Raw genomic sequence first — 12,419 nt, 5'->3', positions numbered from 1 at the left:
CAGTCCTGGGGCGCTCCGGAACTGGGGCTCAGGAAGCGCCGCTCCCTTATCGGGGTGTGCAGCACCCGGGGGGGGGAATTTGGGGGGTCCGGGGGGGCTTTGAGGCCCCCAACCCCCCAAAAATTGCCCTAAAGGAGACCCCTGGGACCCCCAGTCCCCAAATGAGACCCCCCAGACCCGCCCCCCCCCAAACTGGGACCCCCTGACCCCTCCAGGACCCCCAGACCCCTCCAGGACCCCCCAGGACCCTCCAGCCCCCCCAAACTGGGACCCCCTGACCCCTCCCAGCCCCCTCAACTCCCCCCCAAAGGGACCCTCAGGACTTGGGGACCCCCCCCAGCTCCACTTTGGGGGGGGGGCTCCCGGCCGGTCTCTGGTGCTGACCCCCCCCCCCCAAATTCCCCCCCCAGTTTTGGGGTCCCACCATGAGCAGCTCCCTGGATCTGGACCGAGCCCCCACCCTGGACGAGCTCCTGAGGGGCTGCGTCGATGCCTTCGGTGGGGGGGAGACACCCCAAATTTGGGGGGGTCTGGGGGGGGGGTCCGGGGGTTTTGGTGAGTCCCTGAGCTCTGGGAGGGGGGGGAGTCTGGGGTTTGGGGACCCCTCGGATTTTGGGGCGTTCCTGAAGTTTTGGGGTTCTTGGGTTTGTGGGGGGGAAGGTTTGGGGGAGGCTGGAGGGGATTTGGGGGGATTTGGGGGGGATTTGGGGAGGATTGGGGGGGATTTGGGGGGGGTTCAGAGCTCTGAGGTGTCCCTGAATTCTGGGGAGCCCCAGAGGGGAGGGGTCGATGTTTTGGGGGGACGTTGGGGCTCTCAGGGAGGGTTTTGGGGGGGGGTCTCTCTCTCTGTGTTTTTGGGGTGACCCCCCCCCCCCCCCTCCCCAGACGCACAGGGGAAGGTTCGGGACCCCCAACTCGTCCGACTCTTCCTGGCCACGCACCCCTGGTACCTGCCCCAGGCCGAGGTGGCCGGGAAGCTGCTGACCCTGTATCCTTGGGGACCCCCCCGCGACCACCCCAAAACCCCGCGGGACCCCCAAAACCCCGCGGGACTCCCCAAAACCCCGCGGGACTCCCCAAAACCCCCCGGGTCCCCCAAATCCCTTCCACTGACCCCTTGGGACCCCCTGAACTTTTGGGGACTCCCTGGAACGCCCCCAACACTCCAGACCCTCCCTCCCCCAAATCCCCCCAAATCCCAGGACCCCCCCGAAATCCCAGGACCCCCCCAAAGCCCCGCGCAGGCTCCTTGACCCCCCCGCAGGGTGCAGGAGTCGGGGGGCTCGGCCGAGGGTCCCTCCCTGCGCCTCAAGATCGGACACTTGGTCCGGTGAGTGACCCCAAAACCCCCCTGGGACCCCAAAACCTCCCTGGGATCCCCGGATCCCACTGGGGACCCCCCAATCTCCAGGGACCCCCCAAACCTTTCCTGAGGACCCCCAGATCCCCCTGAGGACCCCCAGACCCCCTTAGGGACCCCTGGATCCCACTGGGGACCCCCCAATCTCCAGGGACCCCCCAAACCTTTCCTGGGGACCCCTTGGGGACCCCAAGATCCTTTCTGGGGACCCCCCCGAGTTTTGGGGTCCCCCCTGAGTCCCCCCATTTCCCCTCCCCCCCACAGGTACTGGGTCCGGGCGTTCCCGCGGGAGCTCTCGGGGGACCCCCAAGTTTTGGGGCGGCTGCGGGAATTGGGGGCGGCGCTGGGGGGGGACCCCCAAAACGCCCCCCTGGGGCTCGAGAGCCTGTAGGTGAAATGGGGGGGGGGGGCACGGGGGGGGTTGGGGGGCTCCGGGGGGTGAAATGGGGGGGTCACGGGGTTTTGGGGGTCACAGGGGGATTTTGGGGGGGTCACAGGGTTTGGGGGGAGGCACGGGGGGTTTGGGGGGCTCCAGAAGGTGAAATGGGGGGGTCACAGGGTTTGGGGGCACACAGGGAGGGAAATTTGGGGTGGGGGGGGTACAGTGACACATGGGGGGGACACATGGGGGGTCCCAGCGTGTCCCCCTTTGCACACACGTGTGTGTCCCCCCACCCCCGGCACTGCACAGCCCGGAGGAAGGTGACGATGAGGCCGAAGGTGACGATGACGATGATGAGGCCGGAGGTGTCCCCAGGGGGGGTCCCCCCGGGGGGGTCGTGGCCCCCCCCCGCCCGCGGTTCTCGATGCTCCTGGAGCCGCTGGAGCCGCCCGAGCTGGCGCTGCTGCTGACGCACCTGGAGCACCGCGGGTTCGGGCGGCTGCGCGTGAGTCACACCTGGGGACACCTGGGGACAGATGGGGACACACCTGGGGACACACCTGGGGACAGATGGGGACACACCTGGGGACAGATGGGGACACCTGGGGACACCTGGGTACACACCTGGGGACACACCTGGGGACACCTGGGTACACACCTGGGGACACACCTGGGAACACACCTGGGGACAGATGGGGACACACCTGGGGACAGAAGGGGACACACCTGGGGACAGATGGGGACAGATGGGGACACACCTGGGGACAGATGGGGACAGATGGGGACACACCTGTGTAAAACACACCTGTGGGACACCCGCCCCCCCTCGGCCCCTGCACCTCTGGAGCACAATGTCCCCACTGTCCCCAATGTCTCCAATGTCCCCGCTGTTCCCAATGTCCCCGGTGTCCCTAAATGTCCCCAAATGTCCCTGCTCTCACTGATATCTCCAATGTCCCTGATGTCCCCCAATGTTCCCCATGTCCCGATGTCCCTGCTTTCCCCAATCTCCCACGTGACCCCCAATGTCCCCACTGTCCCCAAATGTCCCTCAATGTCCCCAATGTCCCCAGTGTCCCAAATCCCTCCGATATCCCCAATGTCCCCATGTGCCAAATCCCCCCGCTGTCCCCAGTCCCCCAATCTCCCTGCTGTCCCCAATGTCCCTGATGTCCCTCAATGTCCCCCAATGTCCCCGCTGTCCCCTCAGCTCCGGGACATTCGCGTCTTCGCGCGCTCCGCGGGCACCTCGAGCTCTCCCGCTCTCCGCCGCTTGGTGGCGCTGTCCAACGGCCTCTCGCGCTGGGTGCAGCTGCGCGTGCTGCGCCCCCTGGCGGCGCCGCAGAGAGCGGCAGCGCTGGGGCAGTGCCTGCACCTGGCCCAGGTGAGAGCCGGGAATGACCCCGGAACTGACCCCCGACCCCTGAACTGACCCCCGGAAATGACCCCTGAACTGACCCCTAAACCTGAACTGACCCCTGAACTGACCCCTGACCCCCAGAACTGACCCCCTGACCCATAGCCCTGGGGCAGTGCCTGCACCTGGCCCAGGTGAGAGCCCTGGGAATGACCCCTGAACTGACCCCCTGACCCCTGAACTGACCCCCCTAAACCTGAACTGACCCCCTGACCCACAGCCCTGGGGCAGTGCCCACACCTGGCCCAGGTGAGACCCCCAACCCATAAACCCGAACTAACCCCCAGAACTGACCCCCAGACCCACAAAACTGTTCCACAGCCCCCAACCCTGCACCGAGGCCCCAGAACCCCACCCCATGGACCCCCCCCCCCCATAGCCCTGCCCCCCCTCAGCAACGCCCCCCCCACCCACCCCACATCTCCCCCTCCCTCCCCCAGAGCCTCCTGGAGCTCCGCAATTTCAATTCCCTCCTGGCCGTGGTCGGGGGGCTCGGCCATGGCTCCATCGCGCGCCTGCGCCGGACCCTGGCGCTGCTGGACCCCCCCCTCATCCAGGTGGGGGTCCTGGGGGGGTCCCCAAGGGGGTCACATGGGGGTACAAAGGAGTTTTGGGGCATTTGTGGGTTCTGAGGTGTCTTGGGGGTGTCCTGGGGGTGTTCTGGGGCACCTGGGGGTGTTGAGGAGCATTTGGGGGGTACTGGGGGATCCTGGGGGGGTCCTGGGGGTGTTTTGGGTCACCTGGGGGTGTTGAGGGATATTTTGGGTGTCCTGGGGGTGTCATAGGGGGCACAGGAAGGTCTGGGAGGGTCCTTGTGGGGTTTTGAGGGGGCACAGGGGGGACATCACCCCCTGGCTCTGCTCAGTTCTAAAATCTCCCCCCCTCCCTGTGTCTCCCCCCCCATTCTTGTGTCCCCGCTCTGTCCCTGTGTCCCCTTTGTACCCCCCCGGTGTCCCCCCCCCCAGCTGTGGGCACAGCTGGCCGAGGCCGTGGGCTCGGGGGGGAATTACCGGGGCTACCGGGCGCTGCTGGGGGGCGCGGGGGGCGCGGGGGGGTTCCGGGTGCCGGCGCTCGGGGTTCACCTGCGGGACCTGGTGTCGCTGGAGGCGGCGCTGCCCGACTGGGGGGGCCCGGGACGCCCCCACCCCAACAAACTGCGAGCCCGATTCGCCCTGCAAGGGGCGCTGCTGGCGGGGCGGGAGCAGGGACCCCCCGGGACCCCCCACCCCGACCTGCTCCGGCTGCTGGAGGTGAGGCCCCAGAATCCCTCCGGGGACCCCCAAAATCCCTCCTGAGACCCCAAAGCCCCTCCTGGGACCCCCAAAATCCCTCCCTGGACCCCCAAACCCCCTCCTGGGACCCCCCACCCCAGTCTGCTCTGGCTGCTGGAGGTCAAACCCCACTGCACAGACCCGAATCACCCTCAACCCTCCCCAAAACCCCTCTCAGAACCCCCAGACTCCCTCCTGGGACCCTCCAGGATCCCCCACCCTGACCTGCTCCACTCCGCACCCCCAAACTCCCCTCAACCCCCCCCCCAAAACCCCCTAAACCCCAAAACATTCATGAACTCCCCTTCCCCTCCCAAACCTCCCCTGCTCCCCCATACCTCCCCAAGCCCCCCAATCCCCCCCAAAGGCCTCTGAGCCGCGAGCGCCCCATCCCAAACCCCCCTGAACGCTCCCGAACGCCCCCAAATCCCCCCCGAGCCCCCCCTGCAGTTCCGCCGCCGTCCCGCAGGTGTCGCTGGCGCTCGGGCCCAGCGAGGAGCAGCTCCACCAGATGTCGCTGCAGCGCGAGCCCCGCGAGAGCGCCCCCGTGAGGCCGGGCGGGGAATAACGGGAACGGCGGGGAATAACGGGAACGGGGAATAACGGGAACGGGGAGGGAATAATGGGAACGGGGAATAACGGGAACGGGGAATAACGGGAACGGGGAACGGGGGACAGGGGGGAATAACGGGAACGGGGGGGAATAACGGGAACGGGGAATAACGGGAACGGGGGACAGGGGGGAATAACGGGAACGGGGAATAACGGGAACGGGGAGGGAATAACGGGAACAGGGAGGGAATAACGGGAACGGGGAATAACGGGAACGGGGAACGGGGGAACGGGGGGGAATAACGGGAACGGCGGGGAATAATGGGAACGGGGAATAACGGGAACGGGGGGGAATAACGGGAACGGGGAATAACGGGGACGGGGGGGAATAACGGGAACGGGGAATAACGGGGACGGGGGGGAATAACGGGAACGGCGGGGAATAACGGGAACGGGGAATAACGGGAACGGGGAGGGAATAACGGGAACGGGGAATAACGGGAACGGGGGGGGGGATAACGGGAACGGCGGGGAATAACGGGAACGGGGAATAACGGGAACGGGGGGGGGAATAACGGGAACGGGGAGGGAATAACGGGAACGGGGGCGAGCGCGGGGAACGGGGGGGGAATGCAGGCAGTTGGGGGGGAGTGTGGGAAATGGGGGGGGGGAGTTGGGGAATTGGGCGAGTGGGAAATGGGGCAAGTGTGGAAAAAGGGGGGCAAGTGTGGGAAAATGTGGGGCGAGTGGGAAAATGGGGGGCGAGTGTGGGGAAGAGGCGGGTGGGAAATGGGGGGGGTGAGTGTGGGGAATTGGGGCGAGTGTGGGGAAGGGGAGTGGGTGTGAAAAAGGGGGGGACGAATGTGGAAAGTGAGGGGCGAGTTTGTAAAGGGGAATGAGTGTGGAAGGGGGGCGAGTGTGCGAGAGGCGGTGGGGACAACGGGAGGGCAAGTGTGGAAGGGGGGATCGAGCGTGGAACGGGTGTGGAACGGGTGTGGAACGGATGGCGAGTGAGAAAAAGAGCGGGGCGAGTGTGAAACAGGAGCGTGGAGTGGGGCCGAGTGTGCAAATGGGGCGCCCCCAGGTGTGTGTGCAATGACCGGGGGCTGTGAGTGTGCAAGGGAGGATTTCCCTATGGGGGGGGGGTCTGAGGGGGTCTGACCCCCCCCTCCCCTCCCCCCCAGGCCGGGCCCCCCCCGGAGCTGCCCCCCGCCCTCCCCCCCGAGCGCTGGGTCCTGCCCGAGCCCCCCCGGCCCGACCCCGAGGGGCTCCGGCCCCGCCTCGAGCAGCTCGTGGAGGTGCGGGGGGGGGGCCTGGGGGGGTCGTGGGGGTGACTCTGGGGGGGCTCGGGGGGGTTGGGGGGATCAGGGGAGGGGGGACTTGGAGGAATTGAGGGGTTCGAGGGGCTGGGGGGGTGTGGGGAGGGGGCCCTGGGGGGAGTTTTGGGGTTCGAGGGGTCCGGGGGGGTGAGGGGTGGGGGGGTTTTGAGGGGGGGTCTTGGAGGGCTCCGCGGTGATTTTTGGTTTTTTTGGGCGGGTGGGGGTCCTCAGTCCATTTTCCGGAATTTCGACGTGGACGGGGACGGGCGGATCTCGGTGGAGGAATTTGGGATCGTGAGGGAAAATTTCCCCCACCTGCCCCCCCTGGGGGAGCTGGACACCGACATGTGAGACCCCCAAAACCCGCAAATCCCCCCCGGGACACCCCCAAAACACCCCTGGGACCCCCAAACCCTCCCTGGATCCCCCAAAACCCCTCAGTGACCCCCAAACCCCCCCAGAATCCCCAAATCCCCCCTGAGCCCCCACCTGCCCCTCCTGGTCGGGGGATCTGAGACCCCCCCCCCACCCCCCCGAGGACCCCCAAAATGGGGGGGACCCCCACCCCCCCCTCCCCTCCGTGACCCCTTTGTGACCCCCCCAGGGACGGGGGGCTCAGCCGGGGGGAGGTCCTGGATTATTTCCTGCGCTGCAGCCAAGGACCCCCCCCGGAACCCCCCCATAATTTTCGGGGGCTGCGGGGGCTTCGCACGGGGCCCTGCGAGACCTGCGGGAAACTGGTGAGTGCGGGGGGGGGGGGCGTGACCCCAAAATCTCCCCCAAAATCCCCCCCAAAATCCCCCCAAAATCCCCCCCCAAAATCTCCCCCAAAATCCCCCCCAAAATCCCCCCCCAAAATCCCCCCCAAAATCCCCCCAAAATCCTCCCAAAATCCTCCCAAAATCTCCCCCAAAATCCCCCCCAAAATCCCCCCCAAAATCCCCCCCAAAATCCCCCCAAAATCCTCCCAAAATCTCCCCCAAAATCCCCCCCAAAATCCCCCCCAAAATCCTCCCAAAATCCCCCCCAAAATCCTCCCAAAGCCCCCCCCAAAATCCCCCAGATTCACCCATAACCACCCCAGGTCCCTTCAAAGCCCCCCAAAGTCCCCCAGACCCCCCCAGATCCTCCCAAAACTCCCCTAAATCTCCCCAAACCCCCCTCAAACCACCCCGGATCCCCCCAAAATCTCCCAGCTTCCCCCACCCCTACCAAGCACAGCTCGGGGGGGGCACCGGGACCCCCCCTGAGCCTCCCCCCCCTGCCCCCCCCCCAGATTTGGGGTCTGCACAAGGATGGGATCGAGTGCAGCGGTGAGTGGGGGGGCTGGGGGGTCCTGGGGGAGGTTTTAGGGGGGATTTTGGGGGGTTTTGGGGGGGTCTCTGGTGTTGGGGGAGTTTTGGGGGAGCATTTGGGGGATTTTGGGGGTGGTCTCTGGGTGCGATTCAGTTTTAGGGGGGTTTTTGGAGGGGGGGTCTCGGTGTGAGGTGGTTTTGGGGGGGTCTCTGGGTATGAGGGGGTTTTTGGGGGGGGGGTCTCTGTGTGTGATGTGGTTTTTTGGGGGGCGTCACGATGTGAGGTGGTTTTGGGGGGTCTTTGGGTATGAGGGGGTTTTTGGGGGAGCATTTTGGGGTTTTTGGGGGGTCTCTGGGTGTGATGGGCTTTTTGGAGGGGGGGGTCTCTGGGTATGAGGGGTTTTTGGGGAGGTCTCTGTGTGTGATGGGGATTTTGGGGAGGGGTCTCTGTGTATGAGGGGTTTTTGGGGGGGGTCTCTGGGTATGATGAGGTTTTTGGGGGGGTCTCTGGGTATGAGGGGGTTTTTTGGGGGGGTCTCTATGTGTGACGGGGATTTTGGGGGTGGTCTCGATGTGAGGAGGTTTTGGGGGGAGTCTCTGGGTATGAGGGGGTTTTTGGGGGGGGTCTCTGTGTGTGACGGGGATTTTGGGGAGGGGTCTCTGTGTATGAGGGGATTTTGGGGGTGGTCTCGATGTGAGGAGGTTTTGGGGGGAGTCTCTGGATATGAGGGGTTTTTCGGGGGGGGGTTTCTGTGTGTGACGGGGATTTTGGGGAGGGGTCTCTGTGTGTGACGGGGATTTTGGGGAGGGGTCTCGGTGCGAGGGGGTCCCCGTGCCGCCCCCCAGGCTGCGGCCTGCGCTGTCACATCGCCTGTCGGGGGCGCCTCCGTCCCGAGTGTCGCCGCCGCCGGGCCCAAAGCGTCGCCTCCGCCGCGCCCCCCCCGGAGCCCCCCGGGCCCCCCAAATCCCGGCCCCGCTCCTTCAGCCTCTCCCTGCCCTGGCCCCGCCGCCCCTCGCTGCGCCCCTCAGGTGGGACCCCCAAAAATCGCCCCCCTTCCCCATCCCCCCCACTCGGGACCCCCACGGATGGGGACCCTCAGGTGGTCGAGACCCCAAAAATGACCCCAAAAATGACCCCAAAAATGACCCCAAAAATGACCCCCCCAGGCCCCCCCGAGGAGAATGACGAGGATGATGATGGAGTTTTTGACACCCACCTGTGACAGGTGACCCCCCCCGAAAGGGCTGGGCACCCCCAAATTGGGTGTCCTGGTTGTTGGGGACCCTCAAATTTGGGGGGTTCAGACACCTGGGACCCCCACGTCTCCCCCAGTTTGGGGGTCCTGGACATTGGGGTCTCATATTGAACCCCCCCCAATTTCCACAGGGTCCTGAAGGCTCCGGACCCCCCTGACCCCCCCTGACCCCGAGGATTTGGGGGGTCCTGACCCCCCTCCGGGATTTTAGGGGGGATTTGGGCGACCCCGACCCCCGCCGGGATTTTGGGGAAGGTTTGGGGGCACCCCGACCCCCCCTCCCCCGGGATTTTGGGGGGTTTTGGGGGGCTCAGAGTTGGAATAAACTCAATAAACTCCGTGTCCGACTGTGGGGTCTCTGTGGGGTCTTTGGGGGAAAGGACCCTCGAGGGTCTCTGGGGGGTCCCTGGGGGTCCCTGTGGGGTCTTTGTGGGGTCTTTGGGGATGTTTTGGGGGGGGGGGGGGTTGGGGCGATTTTGGGGTTTGGGGGATGTTTTAGGGAGGTTTTGGATGATGTTTTTGGGGGGGTTTGGGTGATGGTTTTGTGGGGGGCTTGGAGCGATTTTTTGGGGGGAGTTTGGGGGATGTTTTGGGGGGGTTTGGATGATGTTTTTGGGGGGAGTTTGGGGCGATATTTTGGGGGATTTGGGGTGATATTTTGGGGGGGTTTGGGGTGATATTTTGGGGGGGTTGGGGGGATGTTTTAGGGGGGTTTGGGGTGATATTTTGGGGGGATTTGGGGCGATATTTGGGGGGATTTGGGGCGATATTTGGGGGGATTTGGGGTGATATTTGGGGGGATTTGGGGTGATATTTTGGGGGGGTTTGGGGCGATATTTGGGGGGATTTGGGGCGATATTTTGGGGGGATTTGGGGTGATATTTGGGGGCGTTTGGGGCGATATTTGGGGGGATTTGGGGTGATATTTTGGGGGGGTTTGGGGCGATATTTGGGGGGATTTGGGGTGATATTTTGGGGGGGTTTGGGGCGATATTTGGGGGGATTTGGGGTGATATTTTGGGGGGATTTGAGGTGATATTTTGGGGGGGTTTGGGGCGATATTTGGGGGGATTTGGGGCGATATTTTGGGGGGATTTGGGGTGATATTTTGGGGGGGTTTGGGGCGATATTTAGGGGGATTTGGGGCGATATTTAGGGGGATTTGGGGTGATATTTTGGGGGGGTTTGGGGCGATATTTGGGGGGATTTGGGGTGATATTTTGGGGGGATTTGAGGTGATATTTTGGGGGGGTTTGGGGCGATATTTGGGGGGATTTGGGGTGATATTTTGGGGGGGGTTGGGGCGATCGCGGAGCCGGTACCGAAGGGCGGGGGTTGGGCTGGGGGGGGGTTTGTGTGTGCGTGTAAGGTTTTTGGGGGGGCGGAGGGGTCGATGCGGGGCTGAGGGGGGGGGGTTGCAGGGGGGGTTGCGGGGAGGATGATCCGGGGGGGGTTGGGGGGGGGGGGGTTGCGGGCGCGCGCCGCTCCGGAGCCGTGCGCGTGCCCGGGGCGGGCGGGGGCTGCGGGAGCGGCGGGAGCGGCGGGAGCGGGGCCGCGGCCGGGACCGCCCGGGGCAGGTACCGGAGATCGGGGGGGGAGGGAGGGAGCGGGGGGGGGGCGCAGAACCGGGGGAGGGGGCGGCGGGGGTGGGGGGGGGACAGGGAGGGGACATTGAGGGGTTTGGGGGGCGCGGGGAGTGAGCAGGGAGGGGGGTGCGGGTGCGGGGATGGGGGGGGTGGGGGGGATGCGGGGGGGGTTTGGGGGGTTCAGGGATGGGGGGGATGTGGGGAGGGGGGAGGTTGGGGGGGAGAGGGGCAGGGGGGATGCGGGGGGGGTACGGAGATGTGGGGGGAGGGGGAGGATGATGAGGGGTCTGGAGGAGGGGGAGGGGGGGTTAGGAATGGGGGGGGAATTTTGGGGGGCTCAGGGAAGGATTGGGGGGGGATGGGGGGTGCGGGGTTGGGGGGACAGGAGGGGTCACATCCCTTCCCCCCCCCCTCCCCTCCCCATCGCCGGGCGGGGTTTTGGGGGGCTCTGGAGATGGGGGGGAGGGGAAGAGCCGGGGCTCCCCCACCCTGGGGAGGGGCCGCATCGCCCCTCCCCCACTGCAGGGTCTGGGGGCCGCATCCCCCCCTCCCCTCCCCCTCCCTTCCCCCCCACCCCTTTGCGCGTCCTCCGAGCCCCCCCCGGAATTTCGGGGCGCTCATCCCGCCCCTCCCCCACTGCGGGGGGCTCACCCAACCCCCCCAAAACCCCCCCAAAACCCCCCCGGGCCCCCCCCGGCCGCGGGGCCTGCGCTGCACACGCGTGTGAACCGGGCCCGGCCCCACGGGCGGCGTCACGCGGGGCACACGCGTGTGAAACGGGGGGGGGGGGGGGGTCCGGGGCCATCTGGGGGTGCAAAGGGTCTGGGGGGGCCCGTGCTGAGGGGGGGCGGCGGGGTCCGGGGTGAGAAAATGGGGGGGGGACGTGGGGGTCTGAGGGGTTTGGGGTGCGCACGGGTGTGGAAGGGGCGTGTGTGGAATTTTGGGGTGCACACGAGCGTGCAGAGTGTGTGTGAGCAATTTTGGGGGGCACAGGAGTGTGGAAAGGGGGTGTGTGTGGTTTTGGGGTGCACACGGGTGTGTAAGGGGCGTGTGTGGTTTTGGGGTGCACACGAGCGTGCAGAGTGTGTGTGAGCAATTTTGGGGGGCAACAGGAGTGTGGAAAGGGGTGTGTGTGGTTTTGGGGTGCACACCGGGTGTGTAAGGCTGTGTCCGTGCAGTTTTGGGTGTGTGTGTAGGGAGGGGTGTTAAACTGGGGGCACACGAGCGTGCAGGGGGGTGTGTGAGGTTTGGGGGTGCAAACCAGGGTGTGAGGGAGCTGTACCCACTTTTGTGGTGCACACGAGCGTGCAGGGGGTGTGCGTGTTTAATTTTGGGGGCACACGAGTGTGGACCGGGGGTGTGTGAGGTTTGGGGGTGCACAGGTGTGCAAGGGCTGCGTGGGTGCGGTTTTTGGGACGCAAAACCGATGTGTGAGGGAGCTGTGCCCACTTTTGGGGTGCACACGAGCGCGCAGGGTGTGTGTGAGCAATCTTGGGGTGCACACGAGTGTGGAAGGGGGAGGTGTGTGATTTTGGGGTGCACACGAGCGTGCAAGGGCTGTGTCCGTGCAGCTTTGGGGTGTGTGTGTAGGGAGGGGTGTTAAACTGGGGGCACACGAGTGTGCGGAGGAATTTTGGGGTGCACACACGTGTGGAAGGGCGTGGGTGTGGTTTTGGGGTGCAAAGCCGTGTGTGAGGGAGTTGTGCCAAATTTTGGGTGCACACGAGCGTGCAGTGTGTGTGTGTGCAGATTTGGGGTGTGCACGAGTGTGCAAGGCGGGGTGTGTGTGGAATTTTGGGGTGCACACGAGCGTGCAGGGTGTGTGTGTGTGTGTGCAGATTTGGGGTGCACACGAGCCTGGCCGTGGTTTGGGGTGCGCGTGTGCAAACCCGGGGCGCACACGCGTGTGCAAGGTGTGTGTGTGTGTGTGTGGGTGGGGGGGTTCCGGCCAGGCTGGGGTGTTTTGTGGGGGGCACCTGAG

At 65.7% G+C, this 12,419-nt stretch overlaps 2 protein-coding genes across 14 annotated transcripts in view; both read left to right on the top strand.

Annotated features, from left to right (window-relative positions):
* Positions 1 to 425: 425 nt before the first annotated feature.
* On the top strand, positions 426 to 9,092 carry RASGRP2 (RAS guanyl releasing protein 2). Its single transcript, XM_066570420.1, has 16 exons — positions 426 to 498; positions 886 to 988; positions 1,265 to 1,330; positions 1,625 to 1,747; positions 2,052 to 2,247; positions 2,953 to 3,126; positions 3,600 to 3,716; positions 4,125 to 4,409; positions 4,900 to 4,977; positions 6,167 to 6,280; positions 6,533 to 6,648; positions 6,906 to 7,041; positions 7,578 to 7,614; positions 8,443 to 8,625; positions 8,764 to 8,822; positions 8,984 to 9,092. The coding sequence occupies exons 1-15, from the start codon at positions 426 to 428 to the stop codon at positions 8,817 to 8,819; spliced, it is 1,857 nt and encodes a 618-aa protein (XP_066426517.1). The 3' UTR covers positions 8,820 to 8,822; positions 8,984 to 9,092.
* A 1,284-nt stretch (positions 9,093 to 10,376) lies between these two features.
* NRXN2 (neurexin 2) overlaps positions 10,377 to 12,419 on the top strand; it is a 43,389-nt gene continuing 41,346 nt past the window's right edge. For all 13 annotated transcript variants that reach the window (XM_066570302.1, XM_066570312.1, XM_066570305.1 and 10 more), the window contains exon 1: positions 10,377 to 10,429. The gene's annotated coding sequence lies outside the window, so the exon portion shown is untranslated. The remainder of the gene's footprint in view (positions 10,430 to 12,419) is intronic.

The sequence above is a fragment of the Molothrus aeneus genome, unplaced genomic scaffold, assembly GCF_037042795.1.
Source record: "Molothrus aeneus isolate 106 unplaced genomic scaffold, BPBGC_Maene_1.0 scaffold_30, whole genome shotgun sequence".
NCBI classification, from domain to species: domain Eukaryota; kingdom Metazoa; phylum Chordata; class Aves; order Passeriformes; family Icteridae; genus Molothrus; species Molothrus aeneus.
The sequence above is the reverse complement of the archived record's forward strand: the minus strand, read 5'-3'. Positions and strand labels throughout refer to the sequence as shown.